Below are 15,104 nucleotides of genomic sequence, written 5' to 3'. Positions count from 1 at the left end.
AGGGTAATGTAGTAAGAGTTAAAAAAAAAAAAGGAAGTTGCTATTATTATTTTTGTTACTGTCATCACCATCATTGCTAGGGTAGCCAGCAGGTTCTCATGGCTGCAAACCTCTCACTTTGGTTACCCAAAGTCATTTCTTTCCCTGTAACCTCTGTCCTAATATTTACAAAACTGACAGTCTTTGGGGCCCAACCATACCACTTCAAGTAAATATCACCAAACTTCCTTCCAATCCTGGTCTTAGTGGACCTAGAGGCAGCAAGGATATCTTGTGAGGGTTTATTCAGTGCAGAACACAATCAAGACATCACATGATTCCTGGAGCAAATTGGCCAAACAGACCAGAATGGGGTCTGATATGAAGTTAGAGGAGTTGAAGCTCAGGAAATGGCATTTTCAAAACCATCACAAAACTAAGCCATAGGAATATAGGATACAAACTTGAACCCAAAATCATGATAAAGAGATCCAAATTTAAAGCAAGAAAAACAGCCTGAGATCACATGGGGAAAGACTGCACAGTGTTTTCTTCAGGACATAATTTTTCATGTCCACAAATTTGAAAAATGGAGGCGATAACGGGAAACGAATAGAAAGAATATAGTATGTGCAAATACTGGGTTTGACTTCCTGTATCTCTATTTCAAATGATATTAAATAAAGTAACAAAACCCAGTGTTCATTTGTGGTCTCTCATGAGCCAGGCACACTGCTGGGTGTTTTCAGACTGGTGACTCATTTAAAAAAAAAAAAAAACTAAACCATACCAACCTGAAATGACTGCCCCCCCCCAACACACTTAGCAGATGAGGTTCAAGAAGGTAAATTTCACCTAGCTTTATTTACAGTTCAGCATTCTTGAACTTTTCATGCCTCTTCTTTCCATTCATGCTGTTCTTACTTGGCTTCCTGCCCTGCCTTTGGGTGTCTGGTTCTCAGGGAGGCTTCGGAAACTCCTAGTGAGAATGCTGTGACTCTTTGGAGTGATCTTGCTTGCCTTGTGGCTTTAGTTGTGGGTTTCATTTTGGCTTTGTCTTTGACCCATTTCCTTTGCATCTTGCTAGTGTTGCACAGCTTTGCATGTTTCTGCTCTTGTTTTTTTGTGGTAGGCTTCCATCCTGTTCTATGGGCCATTTTTCTCTAGAGAAAATACCCTTGCACTGCCTTGATAGAGTCTTTGTATAACTGAATCTACTGCTAGCAGTAGATTCAATGCCTTAAAAAGAAAAAATTCCTTTATAAAGAAAGCTTTAATATATGTTTTAAAAAAATTTTTTAATGTCATCATGGAAAAGAAAATATACCTCCTTATTAACTGAATTATATGAGGTGCCTGTTTTCACACAATCATCTGGCACTTATATGTTCCATGTTCAGTTATCTTTAAAACAACTCCAAGAGGTAGGGATCATTATTCCCATTTTATAGATGACGAAACTGAGTCTCAGTAATTTCTCTGAGCAGTATGGCAGTTCATGGAACTATTAGCTACAGGTATTTGGACTTTTATAAGTACCTTTTACTTTCCCCGGACTGCAGGGGAATAAGTTGCCTTGGGATAAGAGCTCTCTAGTGCACTGATGGTTTATACTGCGATCATTTTACTTTAAATGTTTCTGATGGAAAAAAAATTTCTAATATGTGTTACAAGGTATGTTTTTTAAGAAGGTAAATTCATGACTGTTCATGACATGTTCATACAAAATGAACATGTGTCAGAGATTTTGCTTAACTCATTAATTAATGAGTTGTTGTTAAACTGTTGTTGGCAAGTCCATTCCGACTCATAGCAACCCTATAGGGCAGAGTAGAACTGCCCCATAGGGTTTCCAAGGAGTGGCTGGTAGATTGGAACTGCCGACCTTTTGGTGCACAGCTGAGCTCTTAACCACTGAGCCACCAGGGCCCAAAGGAGTTGTTGTTAGATGCTGTTAAGCTGGTCCTGACTCACAGCAACAGTATGTACAATAGAACAAAACGCTGCCTGGTTCTGCACCATCCTCACAATTGTTACTATGTTGGAGCCCATTGTTGGAGTCACTATGTCAGTCCATCTCATTGAGAGTCTTCCTCTTTTTCACTGACCCTCTACTTTACCAAGCATGACATCCTTCTCCAGGGACTGGTCCCTCCTGATAACATGTCCAAAGTACATGAGATGAAATCTCGCCATCCTCACTTCTAAGAAGCGAATGAATCTGGCTGTACTTCTTCCAAGACAGATTTGTTCACTCTTCCAGAAGTCCATGGTTTTCTTTGCCAACTCATATTTCAAATGCATCAGTTCTTCTCCAGTCTTCGTTATTCATTGTCTAGCTTTCACATGCATTTGAGGCGATAAAAAATACTATGACTTGGTCAGGAGGGAACCAGTAAAATCTTACAACTGGTTAAAGGAGAATCCTAAGAGAAACACATACACAGGCAGACAAGAAAATCAGGACTCAATTGCACATCCACTAGACAAAATTCAATTGCATCTCTAGGGACAAGAGCCATTTGTAATACCAGTACTATCAGTTCTTTCCTCTGCTTTTTTGTTTTACAACTTAGTTTAAAATAACTAAGTGAGGAACAATAAAAGGAATCCAGTAACCCAAAGTGTGTGCTAGACAATGCCTAGTACTTCATTGAAAAACACCTAGTGATTATTTTTTTTTTCAAACTAACCATTTTTCTCACGTATGTCTTCTTTACTGTGTTGCCTTTTTCAATGAGCTCATACTTTTCTGTAGGTGGCATGAGACACAGTAAATGACTTGTCACTATGGTGATGCATACCACTTGGAGTCAGGAAAATGTATATACACCAAAGTTTAGATTTCATTGCCAGGTTGTATTCATTGCCTGGATATATTGAATCTCCCAAGATGCTAGTGTATGATGGCCTTTTGTGTGACATAAGTCCACCTTATGGGTTAAGGTGCCTAGCACTTGTCTTTTCTTCTCTGAATGAGAAGATTGCCTCCAGCTTGCTGCCATGGTCCTTGCTCCTGACCCTTTCAGGGGAACCCCCCGTCACAGTTCTTATTCCTGGCTGAGACTCTCCCCTCTACTGCAGTTTTTGTTTGTTTGTTTGTTGCTTGTTTTTTATCTAGTTGTATTTTCCACCCTGGAATTTTGAGTGTGGAGGATGGTGGCACATATATCGCCGGCCATTCCAAGTGTTCCTTGCTCTTCTCCTGGAGCATTGCCAAATCCCAATGGAGGAAGATCAACTCTTGGCCTGTTGACTTCTTGTGACTATGTTTATGGTTCGCTATGGTCACTTTCTTATCCCCAAAGCTGCATTTTTATTAAGCTTCATTTAGATTTGGAGTTATCCAGATGCAAAAGAGCTAAAGGTTTTATGTGTTTGTTTAAAGAACTCTTATTAACAGACCACAAAAGCCAGGCATGCTCTCCAGATTGTATTCTTTTCCATCTTTGTAATACTGGGCCAACAGGATCCAATTCGAACTAGGCAAGAGTTAGCGATGGCATGTGAATCTGTAGTCACCATTTAAAAGTTCCAAGTATAACAAATTTGATGGGTAAAAAAAGCATGTGTTTGCTGGTGAGGTTGTAAAGAGAGTGACATGAGTTCTTTACTATATTAGTAATTTCCTGGTAAGAGTAGTTATTTGGAACATTTTTGTTAATTTTCAGATACTATAGTTTTTCATTTGGGTTTTTTTGGGGGGGTTATAATTTTTCATTAATTAATATTTTAAAAGTGGGATTTTTTTGTAGTTTTTTTTTGTTGTTGTTTTAGGGTTTTTGTTGTTGTTGCTTTTTGCCTTCCAAGCCCATCTTTTCTTTCATATAGATGTCAGTATATTTTCACCATCAATACTTACCTTCAACTCAGAATTGTCAGTGCTAAAACCAGGATTTCCCTGAATATCAGTTTACTTTACAGCAAACATTACTAAAATACAGTATTGATTACGCCAGGGAAGGAGACACACAGACACAAAGGGAGAGAAGTCAGATAAAAAAAAGCAGGTATAAAATCACATTTCCATCCTATTTCTGTAAAATGTGAGTGGTTTTAACAATGATTATTCTTAGTACACTTTTGACATATGACATAATTTTTTTTAATCAGTCAAAAGTATATATGTATGTTTCCAAACACAAGAGAATTCGTTTTAATAGGTAAAGCACTGAATCCATACTTTCAGAACTTCTTCGTTTGAGAATGTTTCCTGTACCCATTTTGGTTGCTTCCCAGGACATGCCTGGGGTCCATCCTTCTGCCGCATGTTTCAAACATAGGTCCCAGCAGACATATAGGTGGGCATGTGTTTAATCTTCCACTGCAGCTCAAAACAGAATCATGGCACCCTGCTTTACTCTAAATGTTTGCATCATTGTCCTCTGACATTTTCCTGTTGTATACAATAAATCTTTCCTTTTGAAAAACCTGACTGATGACAGTTCGAGAAACCACACCCCGGAGTACGTTTAAAGGGAAGAGAACTACATATTTAGCAAGGTAAAACAAATACCTACTTCTCTGGCTTTTAAAAACAAACAAAAACATTCGCATATGTATTTAAAACTGGTTTTGTGTGCCAACATGTTTTCATAGAAAAAGTAGTTAAGTATAGTGAAGAGATGGGGAAATTGACTTCTGCTATGGTCAGAAGCACCGTGTACCCAGGCACTGTTCTAGGCCCAGGGGATGACAGTGAGCATGATATGCAGAGGCCCTTGCTCTCATAAAAAAAAAAAAAAAAAATAGAGCTTGGATTTTAATAAGAAGAGGCAGGCAATAAAAATTTAGGCAAATACGGTGATTTCAGGAACTAGGAAGTATGGTGGTTAGAAAGGAAGTATGTGGTAAATTTTATAGGGAGAGCCATTTTCTAATTTACATTTAAAAAAACACTCTGGCTGCTGTGTGAGAAAAGACTGCAAAAGGGCTTGGGCTCAGCTGGTGTCAGTGGAAATGGAGGGAGGGAAATGGACAGAATGTAGTTAATTTGGGGGAAGGTAGAATGGAAAGAACTTGGTAATGGACTGAGTGAGGGAAAGGATGGTATGTTACGTGATTCCCGGGTCTCTGGCTTGAGCAAATGGACGAAAGCCGTGCTATTCATTGAGATAATAAAGACTGGACGAGGAGCATTCTGGGGGCCAGATAGGAATCTAGGATTCAGTTGTGGACATGATGCATTTGAGATCCCTGCAAAAAGAAAAATCTTGAATTGCATTTGCCAGAATGAATCTAGAAAAAGAGTCGGGGCTGAGTTATAACTGCGCGGGTCATGTGTGCATGGGTGGTATCTGCAGCCATGGGAACGGGTGAGATCACACAGGGGTGAGGGTACAGTGAAGGAGAAGGACTTGGTCCAGAACTAGCTCTGAGATACTCCCAGCATTTAAGGGATCCGTTTGAGGATGTGGAACTGACAAATGAGCCTGAACAGGAAAGGCTAAAGGCAGTTAATTTGCAAGGGGGAAAAAAAATCATACTTCTTGACCACAGACCACACAGGCCTGGCTAGCAACTCTGAGCTACAACCCCCACTTGAGTCAGAAAAAGCCTTTGCTAATGCTGGAAAATAAATCCGCTGCACGTATGTCTTCGCGGTCGAGGGCAGAAAGAGCTTTATCCTCATTTATGAAGATGACTGCACCAGTATAAATCCAAAGAATAAAATGGAAGTGTGAAGCTGCTGCTGTGTTTCCAGAGCAGGATTTAAAGTTCCCCTAGGACAAATGTAAAAGTCTCAGAGATCAACTTCTCTGTCCTGGTTCAGACTTGGTTACCAGTAAATGGGGGAATGATCCTGCTTGGTTGGCAGCAGACTTGCCTTTTAAGCTTTCTCTTACAGAAAGTTAAAGTGCTGCACCAGTGACTTTTTGTTTTGTTTCCTCTTTATAGTTGAAATTAAATGAGACACTTAGATTTCATAGGAAAGGGAGTTAAGAAAAGGTGTACACTTCAAAGTCCATACTTGAAAACAGAGCAGAAAGGAATCTTAGGAGCCCCTCCCTCTCTCTGGTTTCAGTTATTTCACAGCGTGTGTTTAGAGTATGTGCCATGTTTTGATAGATTAAAAACAAAGTAACTTTTCAACTTTATGTAAAATAAATTCTGGAAATCCTAGTTTTTTGCTGTGCATATGAAAACCATTAGGGTATCCCTTCCTATCTAATCAGGTTTATTTCTGCATTGACTTCTTCTCAAAAGTTATGCAATGAAAGATGGTCCCTGATCTGAATATGGATATTGACTATATGAGTGCCGTTTCTTCCGGTATAAGTTTTTAAGTATGAATTACTTAAACCATGGAAGATAGGATTAGAAATGGACTAGTGCTCAAAGATGAAAATATTAAAAACTTTGGCAACTTTTTGTTTTGGGCCATTTCTCCCTATTTTTCACTTTCCTTTTCTTCCTCAAAATATATTTCAAGTTCTTCTTCTGCAGTTTCAGTTCATGTTTCAGCAGTTTAAGTGTCAGCATCTGGGAGGACACCATTTCTAGTTCAATCAAAACTTTCTTTCCTTGGAGGGTACTGGCACTGTGTATTCATGAATAACGTACTGCTCATTAGGAGCCACTTGGCAGCTACCTATACTATATACCATGAGCTTTATTTTTTTCTTTAGTCCAAAACATCCCTTTACTCTGATTTCAAGTCTAATATGACAGTTCTGCACTGAGGAAGTCACTCTTAAATGCCCTCCCATCTTGAATTTGGAAATAGCTGCCTTTTGCTTTCTAATGTCTCTACCCTGTCCAAACTAGAAATAATTTTATATCATTGATGCCCTGACTTGTCCTTATGTATTGTATTTTTTAGCCTTTTATCTCCCATTACCCAGTGATTAGGAGCCCTGATGGTCCAGTGGTGAAGCGCTTGGCTGCTAACTGAAAGTTTGGCAGTTCAAATCCACCAGCCACTTCATAGGAAAAAGACATGGCAGTCTGCTCCCATAAAGATTACAGCCTTGGAAACCCTATGGGGCAGTTCTACTCTGTCACCTAGGGTCACTATGAGTCAGAACTGACTCAACTGCAACAGGTTTACCCAGTGACTGGTGGTGCAGTAGATAACTGCTCAACTGCTAACCCAAAGGTCGGCAGTTAAAACTCACCAGTCACTCCAAGGGAGAAAGATATGACAGTCTGCTTCTGTAAAGATTATAGCCTTGGAAACCCAGAAACCCTGTGGGGCAATTCTACTGTCCTATAGGCTTGCTATGAGTCAAAATTGATTCAGTGGCACACAGTGACAATGTACGACCCAATGACCACTTTCCAGCACCCAGACCCAGGCTAATACACTGGCATTTGCAAAAAGAGCAGCTGTCCCTGGACCCAAAGATGGAGGGCAGACACAGGGCACTACAGCTCTGAGGACCTGGGAGAAGAAAGAGGAAGCACAGCTGCAGAGGAGTAACTTTCAGATTGCTACATGTACAGAGTACAGGAAAATTGTGGTAGGGAAAATTAAACTTAGTTTGGGGAATAAATATTTTTTGAGAATTTTTATTGGACCAGACTCTAAGCTAGTAACATCACATAAACCAAAAAAAAAAAAAATCGTTCGTGTTGAGTCGATTCCAACTCAAAGGGACCCTATAGCACAGAGTAGAACTGCTCCATAGGGTTTCTTAAGCTCTAATCTTTATGGAAGCAGACTGCCATATCATTCTCCTTTTTGCATCCTGCAGAGCAGCTGATGGGTTCGAACCGCTGACCTTTAGGTTAGTAGCTGAACACTTAAACACCGCACCACCAGGGCTCCTTTTTGCATCACATGTAGTGTCTCATTAATATTTTATATATTTAACTATTACGGGTACCTTAAACATCTCTCAAATTGTTAGAAGAGCTCCAAAAGTAAACACCAACCATCAGTTTTTTCAAAATATGTTGTTCATACAGCATATTTCATTAGCTCATGGTTATTTCCCCAAAACATATAAAAAGTTCAAAAGAACAATGGCCGTTCATCAAAAGGGCCTTCCAAGGAATATTCCTTTCCTAAACTCAACTTCTTGGAGTTAAAATTCAGGGTGGTTAGGACGGCCAACTTGGTGGGTGCTGGCCAATGGTTTGGGAAATTTAACTTATCATAAACGGATTATGAAGCAGTGTGTTCCTCCTGATTTTCTTCCATCAGTTTGCCATTTCACTCACTGTCGTAGCTTCTTTGCCATTTATCCTTCTTGCATTTGAATGGGTTTCTGTAAATTGATTGTGGTTGCTGTTACTCAGAGGACAATTGACTTGATTTTATATTTTTGATGTGTTTCTTATAAGATTAAACTAGGGAGAGTTGCATTAAAGCTTATTACCTTATGAAACATAAACCTGTTGCCATGGAGTGGATTCCAATTCATAGCCAATCTATACGACAAAGTAGAGCTGCCCCATAGGGTTTCCAATGATCAGCTGGTGGATTCAAACTGCCAGCCTTTTAGGTTAGCAGCCGAATGCTTAACCACTGTACCACCAAGGATCCTCATGAAACATACTACTTTTGTAATCAAACTGCTATTTTTAAAAAAGGTTGTCCCCTTTAACTTCTAAAGTATTGACCACATAGTGGTGCTGTGTGCCATCAAGTCAGTTCCAGCTCATAATGACTCTATATGACAGAGCTGTCCCATAGGGTTTCCTACACTGTAAACTTTATGGGAGTAAATCACCAAGTCTTTCTCCCATGGAGCAGCTAGTGGATTCAAACTGCCAACCTTTCTATTAGCGGCTGAGTGCTTAACCATTGTGCCATCAGGACTCCTTCTCTACATAATAAAACAAAAAACAAACCCATAGAACAGAGTAGAACTGCTCCCATGGGGTTTCCCAGGCTGTAAATCTTTACGGAAACAGACTGCACATCTTTATCCCATGGAGCAGCTGGTGGGTTCAAACTGCCAATCTATAGCAGTGATGCACTTAACCACTGCACCACCGGGGCTCCTTTATAATGTTATTGTTAGGTGCCATTGAGTCGGTTCCTACTCGGTGACCTCATGTACAACAGAACGAAACACTGCCCGGTCCTGCACCCTCCTCATAAGCCTTGCTATGTTTCAGCCCATTGTTGCAGCCACTGTGTCATTCCATCTCATTGAGAGTCTTCCTCTTTTTCACTGACCCTCTACCAAGTGTGATGTCCTTCTCCAGGGATTGGTCCCTCCTGATAACATGTCCAAAGTAGATAAGAGGAAGTCTTGCCATCTTCACTTCTAAAGAGCATTCTGGCTGTACTTTTTCCAAGACAGATTTGTTTGTTCTTCTGGCAGCCCATGGTGTATTCAATATTCTTCACCAACACCACTATTCAAAGGCATCTATTCTTCTTCAATCTTCCTTTTCATTGTCCAGCTTTCACATGCATATGAGGCGATTGAAAACACCATGGCTTGAGTCAGCTGCACTTTAGTCCTCAAGGTGACGGTGGCTTGGGTGAGTCGTAACTTCTTCCTCAAAATGGTTTTGCTTTTTAACCTTTTTGGAGTAGGTTTGCCCGAAGCAGTTTGTCATTTGATGTCTTGACTGCAGCTTCCATCAGTGTTGATTGTAGATCCAAGTAAAATGAAATTCTTGACCAGTATTTTCCATTTATCATGATGTTGCTTATTGGTCTAGTGAGGATTTGCATTTTTTTATGTTGGAGTATAATCCATACTGAAGGCTGTAGCCTTTGATCTTCATCAATAAGTGCGTCAGAGTCTTCTTCACTTGGAGCAAGCAAAGTTGTGTCATCTGCATATCACAGATTGTTAATGAGTCTTCCTCCAGTCCTGATGCCACATTCTTCTTCATATAGTCCAGCCTCTTGGATTATTTGGTCAGTTTACAGACTGAATACGTATGGTGAAAGGATATAAGCCTGACCCCCTCCTTTCATGATTTTAAACCACGCAGTATCCCCTTGTTCCGTTGAACAGCCATCTCTTGGTCTATATACAGGTTCCGCTTAAGCACAATTAAGTGTTCTGAAATTCCCATTGTTCGCAATGTTATCCATAATTTGTTATGATTCACACAGTCAAACGCCTTTGCACAGTCAGTAAAACACAGGTAAACATCTTTCTGGTATTTCCTGCTTTCAGCCAAGATCCATCTGAAATCAGCAATGATATACCTTGTTCCACGTCCTCTTCTGAATCTGTCTTCAATTTCTCACCATTCCCTGTCCATATACTGCTGCAACTGTTTTTAAATTATCTCCAGCATAATTTTCCTGGTGTGTGATATTAATGATATTGTTCAATAAGTTCCGCATTATGTTGGATCACCTTTCTTTGGAATGTACATAAATGTGAGCACTTAACAGCATTGTATCCATTTGTTGAAACGTCTCCATTGGTATTCCATAAATTTCTGTAGCCCTGTTTTTTGCCAGTGCCTTCAGTGCAACTTGGGCTACTTCCTTCAGTACCATCAGTTCTTGATCACATGCTGCCTCCTGAAATGTTTGAACATTGACTTATTCTTTTTGTTTCAGTGACTCTCTATTCTTTCCATCTTCTTTTGATGCTTCCTGCATTGTATAATTTTTTTTCCATAGAATCCTTCAGTATTTCGGTAATTTTTTTCTTCAGTTCTTTCAGCTTGAGAAATGCTGAGCATGTAAGAACATGCTTTTGGTTTTCTAACTATATTTCATTATAATATTTTAGTTTTTTCTCTCTAGCCACCCTTTGAAATCTTCTGTTCAGCTCTTTTACTTTATCATTTCTTCCTTTTGCTTTAGCTACTCTACTCAAGAGCAAGTTTCACAGTCTCTTCTGACATTCATTTTGATCTTTTTTTTTTTTTTTTTTTTAATGACCTTTTTCCTTTTTTCATGTACGATGTCCTCAGTGTCATCCCACAACTCATCTGATTTCCGGTCATTAGTGTTCCGTGTGTCAAATCTATTCTTGAAACGGTTTTTAAATTCAGATGGGATATACTCAAGGTCATACTTTGGTTCTGATGAACTTCTTTTAATTTCCTTCAGCTTCAACTTTGTCCTGAATTGAACTGTGTCCCCCCAAAATATGTGTCAACTTGGTTAGGCCATGATTCCCAATATCCAGTATCATGTGGTTGCCTTCCATTTTATGATTTTCCTAAGTGTTATAAACCATAATCTCTGCTTGTGGTTAAAGAGGATTAGGGTGGGATGTAACACCCTTGCTCAGGTCACATCCTTAATCCAATGTAAAGGGAGTTTCCCTAGGGTGTGGCCTGCACCACCTTTTATCTTTCAAAAGGTAAAAGGAAAGGGAAGCAAGCAGAGAATTGGGGACCTCATACCACCAAGAAAGAAGCACCAGGAGCATAGCACATCCTTTGGACCCAGGATCCCTGTGCAAAGAAGCTCCTAGTACAGGGGAAGATTGATGACAAGGACCTTCCTCCAGAGCAGACAGAGAGAGAAAGCCTTCCCCTGGAGCTGATGCCCTGAATTTGGATTTCTAGCCTACTGGACTGTGAGAGAATAAATCTCTTTGTTAAAGACATCCATTTATGGTATTTCTGTTATAGCAGCGCTAGATAACTAACACAAACTTGAACTTGCATATGAGCAATTGAGGGTCTGTTCCCCAGTCAGCCCCTGGTCATAGTCTGACTGATGATCTCTTTCCACAGATGTAGTTGATTTGTATTCCATCCAGCGAGGTCCATGTGTGTAGTCGCCATATATGTTGTTTAAAGAAAAATTTGGGAAATATTTGCAATGGTATGGTCTTGCAAAATTCTATCATGTGATTCCCAGAATTGTTTTCTGCCACCAAGGCCGTATTTTCCAATTACCAATCCTTCTTTGATTCCAACTTTTGTGTTCCAATCACCATTAATTATCAATGCATCTTGATTGTATATTTGATCAATTTAGGCTGCAGAAAGAAGTTGGTAAAAATCTTCAGTTTCTTCATCTTTGGAATTAGTGATTGGTGTATAAATTTGAATGATAGTCGTATTAACTGGTCTTTCCTGTAGGCATATGGATATTATCCTGTCACTGACAGGGTTGTATTTCAGGGTAGATCTTGAAGTGTTCTTTTCGACAAGGACTATGACGCCATTTCTCTTCAAGTTGTCTAGCATAGTAGACCATATCTGATTCATAATGGTCAGTACCACTCCATTTCAGCTCACAAATGTGTAGGATATTGATCTTAAAGCATTCCACTTCATCTTTGATGACTTCCAATTTTCCTAGATTCATACTTTGTACATTCCATGTCCCAATTATGAATGGAAGTTTGTAGCTGTTTCTTCTCATTTTGAGTCGTGCCACATCAGCAAATGAAGGTCCTGAAATCTTGACTCCACCTGTATCATTAAGGTCGACTCTACTTTGAGGAGGCAGCTCTTCCCCAGTCGAGGAGGCAGCTCTTCCCCAGTCGAGGAGGCAGCTCTTCTCCAGTCGTATTTTGAGTGCTTTCCAACCTGAGGGGCTCATCTTCCAGCACTATACCAGACAATGTTCCGCTGCTATCCGTAATGTTTTCACTGGCCGATTTTTTCAGAAGTAGATAGCCAGGTCCTTCTACCCAGTCTATCTCAGTCTGGAAACTCCACTGAAACCTGTCCACCATGGTTGACCCTCCTGGTATTTGAAATACCAGTGGCATAGCTTCCAGCAACATGCAAGCCACCACGGTACAACAGACTGCCAGATGAGTGGTGGTCCTTTATAATAAAAGGTATCAAATAATAGAAGGTATCAAATACTTGAGCTGGCAAGATTATACAAATCAACCCCAGTAATGTAATCACCCAGAAATGTGGGAAATATTCTTTAGATCTTTTCTGAGGAGATTAATATAAGTAGATGGCAGACAAACCACAAATGGTATAGAAAATGAGAAGAAAATGTTTCCTGTTACCTATTTCGTAATTTGCCTCTCTAACTGATATTTACTGATTGCTTATTCTTTTCTCTTTTTCTTTGTTTTTAGTGGCCACAGATGTGTTTAACTCCAAAAACCTGGCCGTTCAGGCACAAAAGAAGATCTTGGGTAAAATGGTGTCCAAATCCATCGCCACCACCTTAATAGACGACACGAGCAGTGAGGTTTTAGATGAGCTATACAGAGTGACCAAGGAGTACACCCAGAACAAGAAGGAGGCAGAGAAAATCATCAAAAATCTCATCAAAACAGTCATCAAGCTGGCCATTCTTTACAGGAATAATCAGTTTAATCAAGATGAGCTGGCCCTCATGGAGAAATTTAAGAAGAAAGTTCATCAGCTTGCTATGACGGTGGTCAGCTTCCATCAGGTGGATTACACCTTTGACCGGAACGTGTTGTCCAGGCTGCTAAATGAATGCCGGGAGATGCTCCACCAGATCATTCAGCGTCACCTCACCGCAAAGTCACATGGACGGGTTAATAATGTCTTTGATCATTTTTCAAATTGTGAATTTTTGGCTGCCTTGTATAATCCATTTGGAAATTTTAAACCGCACTTACAAAAACTTTGTGATGGTATCAACAAAATGTTGGATGAAGAGAACATATGAGCATGTGAGTTAAGATTGTGACTGCTCATGATTTATTTGAAGATGGAGCACTGCTGATTTATGAAGGAAAAAAGAATTTTTTAAAGATTACACACATTTCAGAAAGACTTCGCCCAATTCATTTGTCAAGCATTAATGATAGTGCTTTTTATAGGGCATGTTTTGTTTGAAGAAAAACGTATTTCCAAAAATTATAGTGAAAAGCTTCCAAACAGTTAACAGATCATGGGGAAAATGTGTGGTTGGATAATTCAGATACCGAGTTATACAAAGAAAAATACGTATGGTTCCAAACCTCAAGACATCTTTTTTAGGGCAGTTGTATTTGTGGCACATTGAATATTTCTAACATGTATAAAGTTACGTATTTTAATTCATTTCTATTCCTTACTGTGTATATGTACCTCTTTTTAAAAGCCAACAGCTTTCTCCTGCCGTTATTGCTCCTTTAGAAACTGTTCTATTTTCAAGGTTACCTCAGTCCTTTCATTAAAGTTTTTGTTGTTGACATTCAAGAGTTAAGTCTGAGGCAGTCAAAATGAATCCTCAGAAAAATAAAAAACTGCTCATCTGAAATCATTACTATGGAAATGAACTATACTGGACAATTATCAATAATGTCCAAAGTAAGAATATGCTTCTGGGATTGAGTACTGGTTTTTAAACCAATGGTGATACTTAAATTCCCAAAAATGTAATATGCCATTGCCTCAAAATGCGTGGTTAAAGCTTAACTTTCATGTTATCTTGAAAATGTGTTGATGAACTCTTCATTTTTAATATCAGCTTCAAATATAATAGACAAAGAGACAATCTAGATCATTCTTGATATTGGGATAATAAAAAGTAAGTGATATAAGGAAGAGAAAACAATCTTCATTTTAGGGAAGAACCCACCGAAATAATTTAGGGGGAGGAGGGGCAGAGGAGAAGAAAGGATATTGCTACAGAATGTGAGCATGAAAATGAATGCATTTGAAATGTATAAGAAGGTCCGATAGGTAAATAAAGAATGTCACTTTTTTATTTAACTGATAAGGTTTTTGCTCTTTTGTTATTTGCTATTTTGATGAGTAAACCAAAGAATGTTTACATTTTAAGCAGTTTGTGTGTTGTTTCTATATAATTTCATGGGTGTGTGAATGACATAAAAAAATTGGATACCCGCAGGCGCACTTTGTCATCTAAGAAGTAACAGACCCAACCAGCAGCACTAAATATTTGCCTTGCCGTTATATCTGTGGTTCAGTGTACATTTGCCTTGAATCTGCCTGCCTCCCAGAATATTGACATTAAAATCATAGCTCACCAGGAAAGGCCCCCAAACTGGAAATTCTAGAGATTGAAATTTGTTTTAATCCACTACGGCTACGGCCTAGAGGAGGTGGTCGGTCTCTCTGGGCCCCTCATTGGCTTGGCTAAGACAGGCAGCAGAGACAAAAATTATCTCCCTGGTTTGAATTTAAATCCTGACACTAAGATTTGAACTAAAAGTACCATACTCACTTCTTAGAACTCACAAGCAATCTGTTGTTATATAAACAACAGCATAGTGACTGCAGAAATGACCTCTCTAGCTAGGGGAATTTCCATGTTTAGGACCTTTCCTAGAGATCAGGTATGT

At 39.3% G+C, this 15,104-nt stretch overlaps 1 protein-coding gene across 3 annotated transcripts in view; it reads left to right on the top strand.

Annotated features, from left to right (window-relative positions):
* The window catches only part of TNFAIP8 (TNF alpha induced protein 8), a 132,452-nt gene extending 117,941 nt beyond the window's left edge, over positions 1–14,511 (top strand). For all 3 annotated transcript variants that reach the window (XM_049873601.1, XM_049873602.1, XM_049873600.1), the window contains one exon: positions 12,915–14,511. In XM_049873601.1, the coding sequence (XP_049729558.1) occupies positions 12,915–13,480 (566 nt within the window). In that variant the 3' untranslated portion in view covers positions 13,481–14,511. The remainder of the gene's footprint in view (positions 1–12,914) is intronic.
* The last annotated feature ends 593 nt before the right edge of the window (positions 14,512–15,104 follow it).

Source organism: Elephas maximus, chromosome 2 (assembly GCF_024166365.1).
Source record: "Elephas maximus indicus isolate mEleMax1 chromosome 2, mEleMax1 primary haplotype, whole genome shotgun sequence".
Lineage (NCBI taxonomy): Eukaryota > Metazoa > Chordata > Mammalia > Proboscidea > Elephantidae > Elephas > Elephas maximus.
The sequence above is the reverse complement of the archived record's forward strand: the minus strand, read 5'-3'. Positions and strand labels throughout refer to the sequence as shown.